The sequence below is a fragment of the Atractosteus spatula genome, chromosome 2 (assembly GCF_055471065.1).
Source record: "Atractosteus spatula isolate fAtrSpa1 chromosome 2, fAtrSpa1.hap1, whole genome shotgun sequence".
Lineage (NCBI taxonomy): Eukaryota > Metazoa > Chordata > Actinopteri > Semionotiformes > Lepisosteidae > Atractosteus > Atractosteus spatula.
Genome location: NC_142707.1, coordinates 60,013,577 through 60,027,495, shown reverse-complemented (window position 1 = coordinate 60,027,495; position 13,919 = coordinate 60,013,577). Strand labels below are relative to the sequence as shown.

The 13,919-nt window shown below is 38.6% G+C and overlaps 1 protein-coding gene across 1 annotated transcript; it reads left to right on the top strand.

The window, feature by feature from the left end:
- Window positions 1-3,262: 3,262 nt before the first annotated feature.
- Window positions 3,263-9,225, top strand: batf3 (basic leucine zipper ATF-like transcription factor 3). The gene is made up of 3 exons (XM_088907373.1): window positions 3,263-3,595; window positions 4,966-5,076; window positions 8,347-9,225. Exons 1-3 carry the CDS (start codon window positions 3,506-3,508, stop codon window positions 8,530-8,532), a joined length of 387 nt encoding a protein of 128 aa, XP_088763499.1. The 5' UTR covers window positions 3,263-3,505; the 3' UTR covers window positions 8,533-9,225.
- The last annotated feature ends 4,694 nt before the right edge of the window (window positions 9,226-13,919 follow it).

Sequence of the window (13,919 nt, the reverse complement as noted above, 5' to 3'; positions counted from 1 at the left end):
GGCTTTAAGATAGTGTTTACTATAGTAATTAGAGCTTGTTGAGTCATAATATGTTAAGTACAATTCTGGTCAACGTTTTATTAATGTACACTACAATATGCTACTAATATTAGTGCTGACATGATCATACAGAAAGAATATTTAAAAAAAACTTTCCAGCAATATTGAAGCATTAATTACACCCCATTCCTTAAATATTACGTAACTGGACTCAAGATTGGACTAGATTATCTAGAATTCAATTACTACCTGATACTGTACATTGTTTACTTTTTATTTTTCCAATGTACACTGCACACTAACAATTCTGTGTTAAAATCTTTCTAAACTCTAAAAAGCATCTGAATAAGGCTTATTTGCATTTTGTTTTTTTGTTAGTATCTTTATAAAGCCACGTCTACATATCTACCTATCTGTAACGTACATATAGTTAATGTACTTTCACAAATAATGTTTGTAGAAGTTAAGTGATGAGAAATGTTTCTGTTTGTGGACTTCTAAATCAGAAAATGCTATAACTTTTTTATTGTTTATTGGTACATAATATGGTGTTTTTAACTATTTTACAGTTGGCTGCTGTCAAAAATCTACTGCACCTCAGTAAGGTGATACATATTATAACGTTCTGTTTTAAAACTACATCATTTCTTAAGATGTTTCTTTAACGTTTTTTTTTGTTTATCCTCATGAAATTAATACTTTTTACAAGATATATTCCTAGTCTCCTAGCCTAGCTCCTAGCCAGTTTTGTTTAAAGTTTCTTTTGTCCTTTTTTTTAACAGCGAAGGAAGTACCTGTTTCTCATGTTTGTGCTAATTCAGTAGATTCTTAGAACATGTTTTGACATTCTTCTGAAAGTGACATCTGTAGAAGACACAAGACAATGAAAGGAACATCAAATGCCAAAAGAAAATGATGTGGCAGTCATAGTATAACATTTCCATTTAAGGTAAAAAAAATGGTTTCAGCAGCCAGCTTCAAAATAGAGGGTGGAAATTTAGAATGTCAGAATCTGACACGTGTCTGACTTTGCAGTCCCCAAAAATCAACATGTAGCAATCTTAATTTTAGCCGCACCGATCGAGAAAAAGAGACTGTAGTTTTGGATTTTTTCTTTTTAATTTGAATAGCCAAGAAAAGAAACATACATTTAGTCTTTAAGCCTAGGTTACTGTTCTCAAAATTACCTAAACTGAGATATTAACCTACAGTATCTATAGTAGGATACAGGCTACCTATAATAGACTTATTTTCATTCTAGACATTTTAGGTTTCAAGGAATTTTGCTTTGCTCTTTTTTTAGAACAATTACAAACTGTTCAGGTGGTCTGAGTCAGAAAAGGGAGAGCTCAGACAATACTTTGGTATTGTGTCTAGTGAATAAGTAAAAAGTTAATTTTACAAAAAAGAGATGCAAGTAACCTACTTCCGAGCTTGCAAGCTGGAAATGACTCGGATACACAAAATGTTTATTTAAGCAAAATAAATGTGCTTTCGGAAGTCTAACAAAACATAAGCATTTTTTGTTTCTTTTGAATGTACTGAGCTTTGATTTTTCTCATGGATTCCTGCACTTTATGAGCTATTTGACTCATCTATTAAGAATGTTTGATTTATTCTTTATTTTTTATTTTTGCCGCACCTCAATCCAGTTTACAAACATGGATTAAATGAGATTAGAGACTTTCTGTACTGTACTTTATTGTCAGTGAATCAGAAGCAAATATCTGTACTAATTTATACCAGCAGCTACATCACATGAAAGCTCGCACCTGGCAGCCCACTGAGGTTAAGCAGGGTTGAGCCTGCTCAGTATCTGAATGGGAGACCTCCTGGGTAAGCTAAGGTTGCTGCTGAAAGAGGTGCCCTCTGGTCTGTGTGGGTCCCAATGTCCCAGTATAGTGACAGGGGACACTATACTGTTCAAGATATTGCTGTCCTTTGGTTGAAATATAAAACTGAGATCCAGACTCGTTAAAAATCCCAGGATGTTTCTTGAAAAGAGTAGCAGTGTTAACACGAATGTCCTGGCCAAATCTTCTACTGACCTTTACCAATCATGGCCTCAAAACGACCCCCCGCGCAGGTGGGTGCTACACATTGGTATTGGTTGAAGACAGCCCCCATTGCTTGACTGGAGTGCCAGAAAAACATTATATAAATGTAAAGATTATTAATTTATCGATAAGATCACTTTATTGGCCATATACAATTTTTTAAATTAGGAATTTGTCTTTTCACATACCCCAACTTGCTCTCCATGAGACACACAGACAGGGAAAGAAGGTTGGGGTTAGAGCGCAGGATCAGCCATTTATACAGGATCCCTGAAGCAGTTGGGGTTAAGGGCCTTGCTCGGGGGCCCAACAGAGTAGGATTCCTCTGCCGGCCACGGGAGTCGAACCAGCATCTTTTCAGCCACAGGCACAGATCGTTAGCCACAGAGCCGCCTCACTGCCCTGTTCACGAGCTGTGAAATTAAAATAAACATCCACACGATAATATGACATCAGATCCACTGAGTGCAAAGAGTGCTGGTTCAGACTCAGACTCGAACCCCTTCTACAAATCTGTCCAAAACAGTGTCTTATTATTACTGTATGACTTGAAGTAGTACTTAATGTACAGTAGTTCATGTAGGACAGCTTGTCTGACTTCCTAGTCTCATAACAGTTTCGAAGCTCTGCAAACTTCGCTTCTGCAATCAATGTGAGCTTGAGCCCCTCATAGACAGGAGCACACTGAAAATGCAAACGAAATGTTCCATAAAACGTGATGTTTAATCTTCGATACTCCAGGCAATGAAGACCTCTCCATATGAAAGACTGTAACCCCATCAAACATTTACATATATATGTAACTAATTATTCAATGGTAATGGTTTGTGAATTGGTTTATATTTCATCTGTAATTTATTTTCTATTTAACATAGCGCCCGAATTAACCACTTCCCAAGGTTTCTATTTCCTTGCGAGCCGATGAAAGATCAATGCATTAATGGGATAATTTTCATTTTCGAGCTTCACTGTCAGTATCACTCAAATTCTTTAAAATTTGCGAAATAGTCTACACTACGAATGTTTTCTGTACAACATGGGCAACGACTTTTTATCTGCTGTATGGCTGTGTTTGAATATGACGTAAATTACTGGTACGCCGTCGTGTAAACGCACATGCTGTGTAATCACCAAGTGCTTACCAATGAACCCTTAATGTTAAGTTCGCAAGACCACGTGACTTAGAAGAAATTTAGAGCGCAGTTTCAAGAAAGAGGTAATTTGCGTTTCAAAGAGTGAAACTCCTCGGAAGACATCTGATTGCATCACCGAGACACGGTTTGAGACGAGCAGGAAAAGCGATGTTACCTTTTCCCAGTCTTATCACAAGAGTTGTCGGGGATGGGTTGCACTTTTTAACAGAGGTTTTATAAAAAAAAACTGAGCCCAAGAACTCGCTCCCTGTATTTTCTGCGAGGGACTCTTCCGTTTCCGACCCATGCGCTTTCATGTTCATAGCTGTGATGTCTGAAGGTGGGCTTGAAAGTGAGCTTTTGCATGTAAATGCAAACAACCTGAGTATTTACCGCAGATGTGAGGTAAGATCAAGCATATTTAATGTATGTAAAACAAGATGAAGAGGGTCTATTTAAAAGTACAATCATGCAAATAACTACAAAACGTACAAAATAACAAGTTAAAAGGATTAATACCATGAAACGATTTTAGGAACAAAAATATTAAACAACAAACAAATATCTTCCACACGATTATCATTCGCAAGGTTTCGCTGATGCTCTGTAGTTGAGTGTCTTTTCTATATACATAATTTATCGGTATGTACGGAACGTTGACTGTCATCTAAAGAGTGAGAGAAAACGTCCAGTTTTGCAATTCACTAAACTGGACAAAAACGTGATAAATACATATGTGCATCTATATATATACACGACGTCGGGAAAGCTAGTTTATGCGGGGTTCCTTTTTTCAAATTTGCAACATTTGGTGTAATATTTAAAAACTAGTAACTAATGTTCATAGTGTTTCGCTATGTAAAGTTACCTCATAAAATACATTTCCACCAACTTATTGATTTTAAAAAGTGTGTGTAACTAACAACTGATTATTTTAAAAAATAACTGTTTCATACTTTATAAAATCACTCACCGATGTTAATATTTTATTCTGTTATGTTGCTACAGGGGTATAAAATTTAGTTGCTAATATCACCTTATTCGTGTTGTAGTTTAGGACAGCATTAGCTCTTTAATTTACCTGTGTGGGACAGCTTCAGAGTACTTAAGATTTCTTTGTTGTTATTTAAGATTAAACTGTCATTATCTGATAAGGGGAACAGTTTTGTGCCAAAATCCTTCTTTTAGAAGGGAAGAAATCTGTTCAGTAAAGATCAATCTGCCATTGAGCTCTATGTTGTGTTCAAGTCATAAATATATTGTTTTGTCATAATGTAGAATGCATAAAGATCAGTAAAATATTCCAAAATATTGGAATATTTTATGCCAAATGATGCTTATTGTGACAGTAATTACAACTGATGTTTATTGGGATGTGAATGAAGCTACTAATAAGGGATGTTCATTTGTCAACCATGAAAGTCCAGTTGAAAAGACTTATGCATTTTATTGCAACTAAAATAAAACTATAAAACTGACCTTTTATTCACGCTAAATGACTTGTGCAAACATTTTCAACCATTTCATTCAAACATTCCACCTGTTTTTTCATGAGTTATGAAAGATGAGCTGTTGTTGAGAGGTCACTGGCAGCCATAGAGTAGGAATAGTAATGTTTTCAAAAGAGGGCTTTAAAAAACAAGGTTGCAGGGTTGTGCAGAATTTGTGTTGCGCTTGCTTCACAGTTTTTTGCACTTCTGCATCCAAGGCCATTCGGTCTAAAGGTGCCTTAATGCCTTGTGAAGCATTTACATTTTTTTCTTGTCACTGTTTAGTCTCAGAGCTCTGAGGACGATGACAAAAAATTAAAGAGGCGAGAAAAAAACAGAGTTGCCGCTCAGAGAAGTCGCAAGAAGCAGACGCAGAAAGCTGACAAACTGCATGAGGTATGTTGCCTGTAAATCCTTTCCATGACAGTCAGATTCTAAACCTGTTTTGTTACTCTGGTTTGTTGTATCCACTACTATGTACAGTATATGTAGAGGAGGCACCAGGGTGGATCTGATTAATTCTATTCATTTTAGTGGTGCCTTTCTGAAGAGGTTTCTGAAATTAAAAACGAACCTTGAGGTGAAAAGCTGTAACTCTGTCACGTATTACAACGTGTGCATGCCAGAAGGTATTGTAATAGACCGGCCTGACAACTGAACCCTTCAGGTTGCAACAAGACCCCAGGGAAAGCACGGTGTCAGGTCCTGCCTACCACTGCCAAAGTACGTTTCAGACCTCACTGTGCAAATGCAAAAAATGCATTTGTCTGTTTTTTGGTTTTAAAATGTAAGGGATGCATTGTTCATCTCATTGTCCATGAGTAACCCCCAGGTGAGATTAGGTGTTTTCTTGGTGTTTGTTTTGTAGTAATGTGTGAAAACAGAAGAAAATCTCAGATGAATAACATAAGCTTTCACAGCATAGATCTGGTTTGAAAAGATTTGCATTTTTTTTCAAACGCATGCCTGCTCAACTCCCAGAACATCAATTTCGCACTAGTCTAGCCGAATGTTCCACTTTTTTGTGAAAAAACAGGTGTGCATACTGTAAATATAGCAACCCTGTTGCCTGTTGCTTTCTCCATGGTATCTAAATCTGCAATCAGATCATGCATTTGCATACAGTCCTTTGACTTGGTGTTTACTGAATGGTTTTGAAGACATATTTGTACCTTTATTTATTTTCCATTCCTCACCCTTTGTAAAGGGAAACTACTCCCTATTTAAAAGACAGCATCAAAATATGTCTGTGTTCATAAACAGTTAACCAACAAGTATTTTTTCTCACACTTATTATGTGATGGTGGTGCTTGCAGAGCCGGAAGGACTGACTGGCCTTGTTTTACTTATGAAGTCATGTATTATTCTTTCCTTCTCTGCCTGACTTCTGATTTCCAGAACTACAGTAGTCTAGGAAAATTCCAGTTATTTCCACTTCCAGCCCTGCCTCACTGACATGTCCTGACATTTATTTTTAAAGTTCTCCGGATACTGTGACAAGAACAATATATACTGGAAACCATTTGCCTGAAGTTGAGGTCACCGCACATTTGAGTGTAAGGTAAAGCGGTGAAAACCTTTAAGATACTTCAAAATGATTTAGGTGCTGGCTGGATGAAAAAAAAAATCAGGCCTTGAAGTGAGGAACACCAGGCTGTAACTATTGACTCTTTAAGTTCTTTGGCCTGTTCACCGATCTGCAGTGTGAAAACTGATCTCTGTGGAGCGACGATCATTGATGCACATGCAATAGGGAGCGTAAAGGACATTTTGATGAAAAGTGACAGGGATTGCCTACACTGCCAGTTTCTTAGGCTGCTTGGTACACGTTTTCATCATCTGTGTGAACATGTGCCTTATGCCATATGTTATGGTCCCATTGGTATGGTTGCCAAATTATCATAGGGCACAATTTAAAGCTATGGTTATTTAAATTGGACAGCTCGCTTTATATCTTTTGAGTTGTTCATCACTGGTTCCTACTCTTCGCAAAGTATTTTTGAAACTTGTTGGAGTAGAAATGGGAAGAAAAGGGTATAGCAATACTGAAAACACTTAGGAGCGCAGTTTTTCTTTATTGGGGCTTTAAAGTGCTGTGTAATGTGAACTTGTTACTTGTTCCCCTGCTCTCGTTCTAGCAGGCAGTTCTTAGTCTTTTTAATACTGTTTTTGTACAGTGCCTCCAGGAACAGCTCTTTCTTCTGTTATATTAACAGTTTCCATGATCTTGTTTTCACAGTACAGCAGGACGCATGTTGGTCCTGTTGATTAAACACAGTAGGTGCACAAAAGGAATAGCTGCAGACAGGAAAGTAAGAGCCATCTAAGAATGGATCTAAGTGAATTTGCATAGTGCTAAGGTTTCTCAAGCAAGATGAGCTGATGAAAGAATGACAGCAAGTAAAGCATTCACTCAGAGTGCAGGCTCAACTCTGTAGTCCAATACTGTCTGTGAATTCGATTCCTCAACTGACGAAGCAGAGCTAGCTGAGTCCCACCAGGGTTGAGCAGATGTCCTGTGATTTTATTGGTCACCCAAGTGATTGTGACTCCTTTTCTGTGAAGCACAGCTGAAAGCAAGCCAAATGGTGTGAGACTCAACAGTGGGATGTGTCAAAGGAGTGTGTTCTGAGTCCTAGTACCTGATCACTGTACAGGATTACGAGCAGCAAGCCAAGCCTGTCAGTAAATGGAGTTAGGAAATAAATTCTTGCTCTTCTCAAAATACTTTTTAAAATATTCACCCCTGCAGCAGCTCATTCCTCACAAATCAGAGGGTGTTCTGTCTGCCTTGACCTTATAGGGCCAGATTGCCAAAATTGCATACTGGCAAGTAAACAGCAATTTGTTACTTGCCTTGTTACTTTTCCTGTAAATTCTGCTGTCTTATGACATTTTTTTTAGCAGTTCTAAACTGGAAATGCATAAAAAGAAAAATTACAGTGATTATATAGTCAAAAAGACTGAGGACAGATTGAGAGCTGAGAGCTCTCAGATCTACTTGGAATTGAAAAAGCAAGGAGCAGGACCCAACATCAGTGTAGTGTCAGGTTTTTCGGCCCTAAAACACGCTATTATATGAGAAATATATATTACATATGCTTTCTGGATATTTTTACTTATTTTTTTTGATAATTGCAATCAACACAGTCAGTGAAAATTGTTCCTGTGCCTTTCATATTGTAAATACACAAGCTCTTTATTTCATGTCGTAAACATACAGTATAAAATTCACTGAAGCATACAAAACAAATCGCACTCGTAAGTCCAATAGGGCACCTTTGATTTTCTGTTTCTTTGATGTCTGTTAAATCTGAAGTCTATTTAACCGAGGGTTTACTGTGTGACATAGCAGTAATCAGGAAAACAATAAGGTTTTAAAACAAATAATTGCTTTCCCGTACTCCCACGCATATGCACAGACACACTCTACTCTTTGGTCCCAGTCAAAAAAATAATCACACTGGTCAGCCATTCAACAGTAAGGCATCGTGGGGAATTGTGCATCTCATGAAGCTGTTTGTTTTCAATTATTGCATAGCAAAAATGTGAGCTGGAAAGCACTGTGCTGCCTTCATGTCTCCTGGGAGTGTGGCATCAAGTGGCAGCTCCGATCAAGAGGCCCAACGGGTGACTCATGAAAGCTGTCTGATATTTCACCTCCAGGAGTACGAGGGCCTGGAGCAGGAGAACAGCTCCCTGAAGAAGGAGGTGCAGAGGCTGACAGAGGAACGCAGGTACCTGACCGAAGCCCTGAAGGCTCACGAGCCCCACTGCCCGCTGGTGCACTGCCCCATGAACCTGATGCCAATATCAAGGTCAGACATTATCAGCGGCTGCTTGCCAAGATAAGGACAGGAGGGACATCAGGGAATGAAGTCTGTCGCACAGGAGACAGTCATAAACTTCAGAGACTGGAGTGTGTGGCGTTTGTGAGTGGGTGTGAGGATAAAGCTGTAAATTAAAAACAAAATAAACTGACGGAAAAAAAAATGGAGGGATTCCTCAGTTGTCTGACAGAAAGCAAGCATCTTTTTCCAGGTGAAAAAAATACACTCCTGCTCAACAGGAAGGGCCTGTTTTCTGCAACTAGGAAAGACTGGTTTTGTTTTAATCACCGTCAGGCTAGATGGAGCTGTGTCTGTGTGTTCTCTTCAGTGTCTTCTGGAATTGTCTTGTTTAAATCAATCAGGAGCAATTGCTGGTTAACGACAATGTGCAATGTGCAGTGCGAAATCAGCATCATGATAAAAAGTATTCACAAAGTTACAGACCTGGAATGCAATTAAACAATTTTGTCTTGTGAAAGTACTTCAGTATTTGGTGTGCTATTTTTTAAAGAGTGCATAATGTACTGTACACTAAAGCATATTAAAGGTGAAAAGGCGATTTGACTTGCTTTAAGCGCTAATTGTATAATGATTTGCCTCTGTAAAAGTGACGTCCTCAAAGTAATATTTTTCCAGTTGATCAGAATGTTTTTTTGTCTTGAGAGTTGAATGTATTTATTATTTATAAAACATGGTTTACACTGGTTTTATGATTGTGTCTTTTGTGGTAATTATTGTTATATATCAGTATACAGCCTTTGAATCTGCAGTATGTTTTAATATTTCAGTTATTGTCAAAACATGCCTAAAGCACAGATAAAAATAAAATTAATGAACCTGAAGGTTTGTCCTTTACCATTGTATATTAAATTTTCTTGCCTTTTTTGCTGTAAGAAGATGTACTTTTCAGTTTATCAGTGTTTTCAGTTGTACATATGATAAATAATATCCATAATATAAATGTATATTGTCTGCAAAGCCATGCTGACATTAACATGTTTCTACTTACTAGATTTGTTTTGCATATATACAACTTTCAATGATATGAAAAAGAATCTTCTCTAGTAAATCAGGTAACTTGAAAAATGATAAGCACATTTGACCACTATGTCATAGGCTGTGAATAATTAGCTATGTAAAGTAGTTGATGTGCTTTAAACCTCAAACACCATCTGTGTAGTTAAGGTTTTGCTATAGGTCTGACACAGTTTCATAAAGAAACAGATTTGAAAAAGATTTCATTTTTCATGGCAACATTGACATTCCTATAGGCTGTCCATATTTGTGGATAAAATCACCTTTTTAACGTAAGTAAATTTAAAAAAGGTAAGTTGAGCTTGTCTTGTAGTTCATATTGATGTTTTATGAGGTGAAACAAAAAATCAATACGGGGAACAGTTCCAACAAACTGAATAGTGAAACAAACTAAAATAATCCCGAATCTTGACCTCCCGATATCAGTATCCAGTGTCTTACAAAGGTATTGAGACTCTTAGTCAGTTTTTTTTTGCTTTAAAGCTTGCTGTCATTACATGATGAAGTGGCAATAAATGAAGTTCACAAAACTACCTTAATGAGCCACACAATGAATTGAGTGGCCCCTGTGTGCTGACTACAGTGGTTCATGTGGCTTCAGATTGAACTTGTCTCTGTGAGGTTCCTTGGTCAAGAACTGAAATTCAAACAAAGTCTCAACCATGAAGACTTAAGGAGCTAGTCTTCTAAGCAAGTCAGGTATAAAGTCATTGAAAAGCACAGATCAGAAAGGTACAAGAATATTGAAAGTCTCTCAATGCCACAGCATGCATAGGATGCTTATTTACCAATAAATGGAAAGTGCAATGTACTGCCAAGGTTCTACCTAGATCAGACTGTCTCTTCAAAATGAGCAACTGGGCAAGGAGGAAAGTGGTAAGGGAGGCTGCTGTGAGGCCAATTACAACTTGGAAAGAGCTGTGGAGTTCAGTGGGTGATAGGAGAGAAAACATTCATCAGCTAACAATATCCCAGCCACTCCACACAGCTGATTTTTTTGGAGGAGAGGAAAATCCATCTCAAATCCAACAGGTGGTTTGCAGCAAAGCATTCACGTAATTGATCATGCAAACATGTGGCAAAAGGTGCTGTACTCAGACGAGACAAAATTGGAACTTTTTGGTGTAACTGCCAAGTTTCTGACACAAAACCAGCAATGCACATCTCTCCCAGTCAATTGGGCAGGTCTGCTTAGAGTTCATGGTACATGAAGGGACGAACCACATCCTTGCCTGGGGGAAGTCAAGAGAACTGGTTCTGCGGGCAAGAAAAAGGGCCCCAGAGGAGGACAGGGAACATGCAAAAGACACGCCGGAGGGCCGTAAAACACAGACATCTCCCGTCCGTTTTCATAGGGAAACTCTCACTGAGCGTGAAGGAAGATGTGAAGCAGCCCGAGTGGCGACAGCCTGCGGGGCACGCGTGGGAAGCGTCTGACTCAGATCTCGGTAGTCCCGTGTTTCCATGGAGATCTGAAAATAGCTGAGTTTTGACGGTTGAATTTTTGTACCTCCAGGTTAAGAATGGTTTTGTCCCTTCCTTCCAAAGGTCATGGAATCAATTAGTAAAGCTGTTATTCACGTCTAACGCTATATGCCACCCCAGCAATGACATTTAGAATATAATTTGGGCAGGTGTAATAAATCCGATTTTTAAACAACAAGCCACCAAAGGCTTAGAAATGATGACATATTACATCTGCCAAATGCTGAACAGACAAGGTGTCACCTGACGTGCATTTCCATGAGTAATTCTCTTATACGCACACAAACTCTGTCGAAGAAACCTGCTTTTTTTACTTTTCAGTGGAAACAGCAGGATTGCTCAGTGCATGGCTGATTTGCAACCAGTTGCAGCCTTTCCCTTTCGCTTGTAATGGAAGTTGAAAAGAAAGTCTACTGATGTCATGTGTACCGCTCTAATTGAAACAACAGGGTATCGGTACAATTTTTCCATTCGGCCCCATTTGACAAGTCTAGAGTAATATTACACTATTGTAGCTCCTGAGAAGAAAATATCACATTGACACAGCTTTTGGTCAATGATGGCTACTACTATGGACAGATTGCAGCTCAATGTCTTGTTACATCCAGTGCTGTATGTAAGAGTAAGGTCACTGTTACTAATAAAAATGATCAAGGACAAACATCCAAGCTCTCTGAAAATGCTTTCATATTCTGCGCAATAGGTGGTGATTGAGACCAACAGATGACCTTGTTGCAAGAACGGACATTTAAAGTTTCTTAAAAGAAAACTTAAGATATACCTGAGAACCAAATGGGCTCTAGGGGCTTATAGCTAGTTGGAAACTTTTGCTAAGGAGAGGAAACCAAAAAGAGCGTAGCTTTCATGATGAAACTTTGATTTCCAAGATCTTATGTGAAATTTTGTTTCCATAGTGATTGCCACATACAGTGGTGTGAAAAAGTGTTTGCCCCCTTCCTGATTTCTTATTTTTTTGCATGTTTGTCACACTGAAATGTTTCAGATCATCAAACAAATTAAAATATTAGACAAAGATAACACAAGGAAACACAAAATGCAGTTTTTAAATGAAGGTTTTTATTATTAAGGGAAAAAAAAATCCAAACCTACATGGCCCTGTGTGAAAAAGTGATTGCCCCCTAAACCTAATAACTGGTTGGGCCACCCTTAGCAGCAACAACTACAATCAAGCGTTTGCGATAACTGGCAATGAGTCTTTTACAGAACTGTGGAGGAATTTTGGCCCACTCATCTTTGCAGAATTATTGTAATTCAGCCACATTGGAGGGTTTTCGAGCCTTAACCGCTTTTTTAAGGTTATGCCACAACATCTCAATCTGATTCAGGTCAGGACTTTGACTAGGCCACTCCAAAGTCTTCATTTTGTTTTTCTTAAGCCATTCAGAGGTGGACTTGCTGGTGTGTTTTGGATCATTGTCCTGCTGCAGAACCCAAGTGCGCTTCAGCTTGAGGTCACGAACAGATGGCCGGACATTCTCCTTCAGGATTTTTTGGTAGACAGCAGAATTCATGGTTCCATTTACCACGGCAAGTCTTCCAGGTCCTGAAGCAGCAAAACAGCCCCAGACCATCACACTACCACCACCATATTTTACTGTTGGTATGATGTTCCTTTTCTGAATTGCTGTGTTACTTTTACGCCAGATGTAATGGGACACACACCTTCCAAAAAGTTCAACTTTTGTGTCGTCAGTCCACAGAGTATTTTCCCAAAAGTCTTGGGGATCATCAAGATGTTTTCTGGCAAAACTGAGACGAGCCTTTATGTTCTTTTTGCTCAGCAGTGGTTTTCGTCTTGGAACTCTGCCATGCAGGCCATTTTTGCCCAGTCTCTTTCTTATGGTGGAGTCATGAACACTGACCTTAACTGAGGCAAGTGAAGCCTGCAGTTCTTTGGATGTTGTTGTGGGGTATTTTGTGACCTCTTGGATGAGTCGTCGCTGCGCTCTTGGGGTAATTTTGGTCGGCCGGCCACTCCTGGGAAGGTTCACCACTGTTCCATGTTTTCGCCATTTGTGGATAATGGCTCTCACTGTGGTTCGTTGGAGTCCCAAAGCTTTAGAAATGGCTTTATAACCTTTTCCAGACTGATAAATCTCAATTACTCTGTTTCTCATTTGTTCCTGAATTTCTTTGGATCGCAGCATGATGTCTAGCTTTTGAGGATCTTTTGGTCTACTTCACTTTGTCAGGCAGGTCCTATTTAAGTGATTTCTTGATTGAGAACAGGTGTGGCAGTAATCAGGCCTGGGTGTGGCTAGAGAAATTGAACTCAGCTTTCCAAAGATGTGATAAACCACAGTTGATTTATGTTTTAACAGGGGGGGCAATCACTTTTTCACACAGGGCCATGTAGGTTTGGATTTTTTTTCCCTTAATAATAAAAACCTTCATTTAAAAACTGCATTTTGTGTTTACTTGTGTTATCTTTGTCTAATATTTCAATTTGTTTGATGATCTGAAACATTTCAGTGTGACAAACATGCAAAAAAATAAGAAATCAGGAAGGGGGCAAACACTTTTTCACACCACTGTATCTCTCTTATGGATTCTCTGGACCACAATGGCATTGTACTATGTCAACATAATTGTTAACATTTCATTTTTGTAAAGTGTAATTGAGCTTATCAAAAAAATATTTTATCTTTTTTTTTCCCAATGGGAAGCCCCGGAAGGTACAGTATGAGGAGCGATAGTTGTAGATGAAGATGGGCAATCCCTCTGTTTTAGAATCCTGAAGATGCTGCTTTTCACATTAAAACTATGTGTCTGCTAGGAGAAACCTACTTCTGCTTTAGTGGCTGTCCCGATCAAGAATAGATGCAGTGGTTTTTGCGGTCATGTGCGGTTGATTGTACATGTCGCAGT

Bases quoted from the DNA above. Each gene is read 5' to 3' on its own strand.
- batf3 (XM_088907373.1), top strand. From the start codon at position 3,506: ATGTTCATAGCTGTGATGTCTGAAGGTGGGCTTGAAAGTGAGCTTTTG. The intron at 3,596-4,965 runs GTAAGATCAAGC...GTCACTGTTTAG, and splicing joins GTATTTACCGCAGATGTGAG to TCTCAGAGCTCTGAGGACGA. The intron at 5,077-8,346 runs GTATGTTGCCTG...TTTCACCTCCAG, and splicing joins AAGCTGACAAACTGCATGAG to GAGTACGAGGGCCTGGAGCA.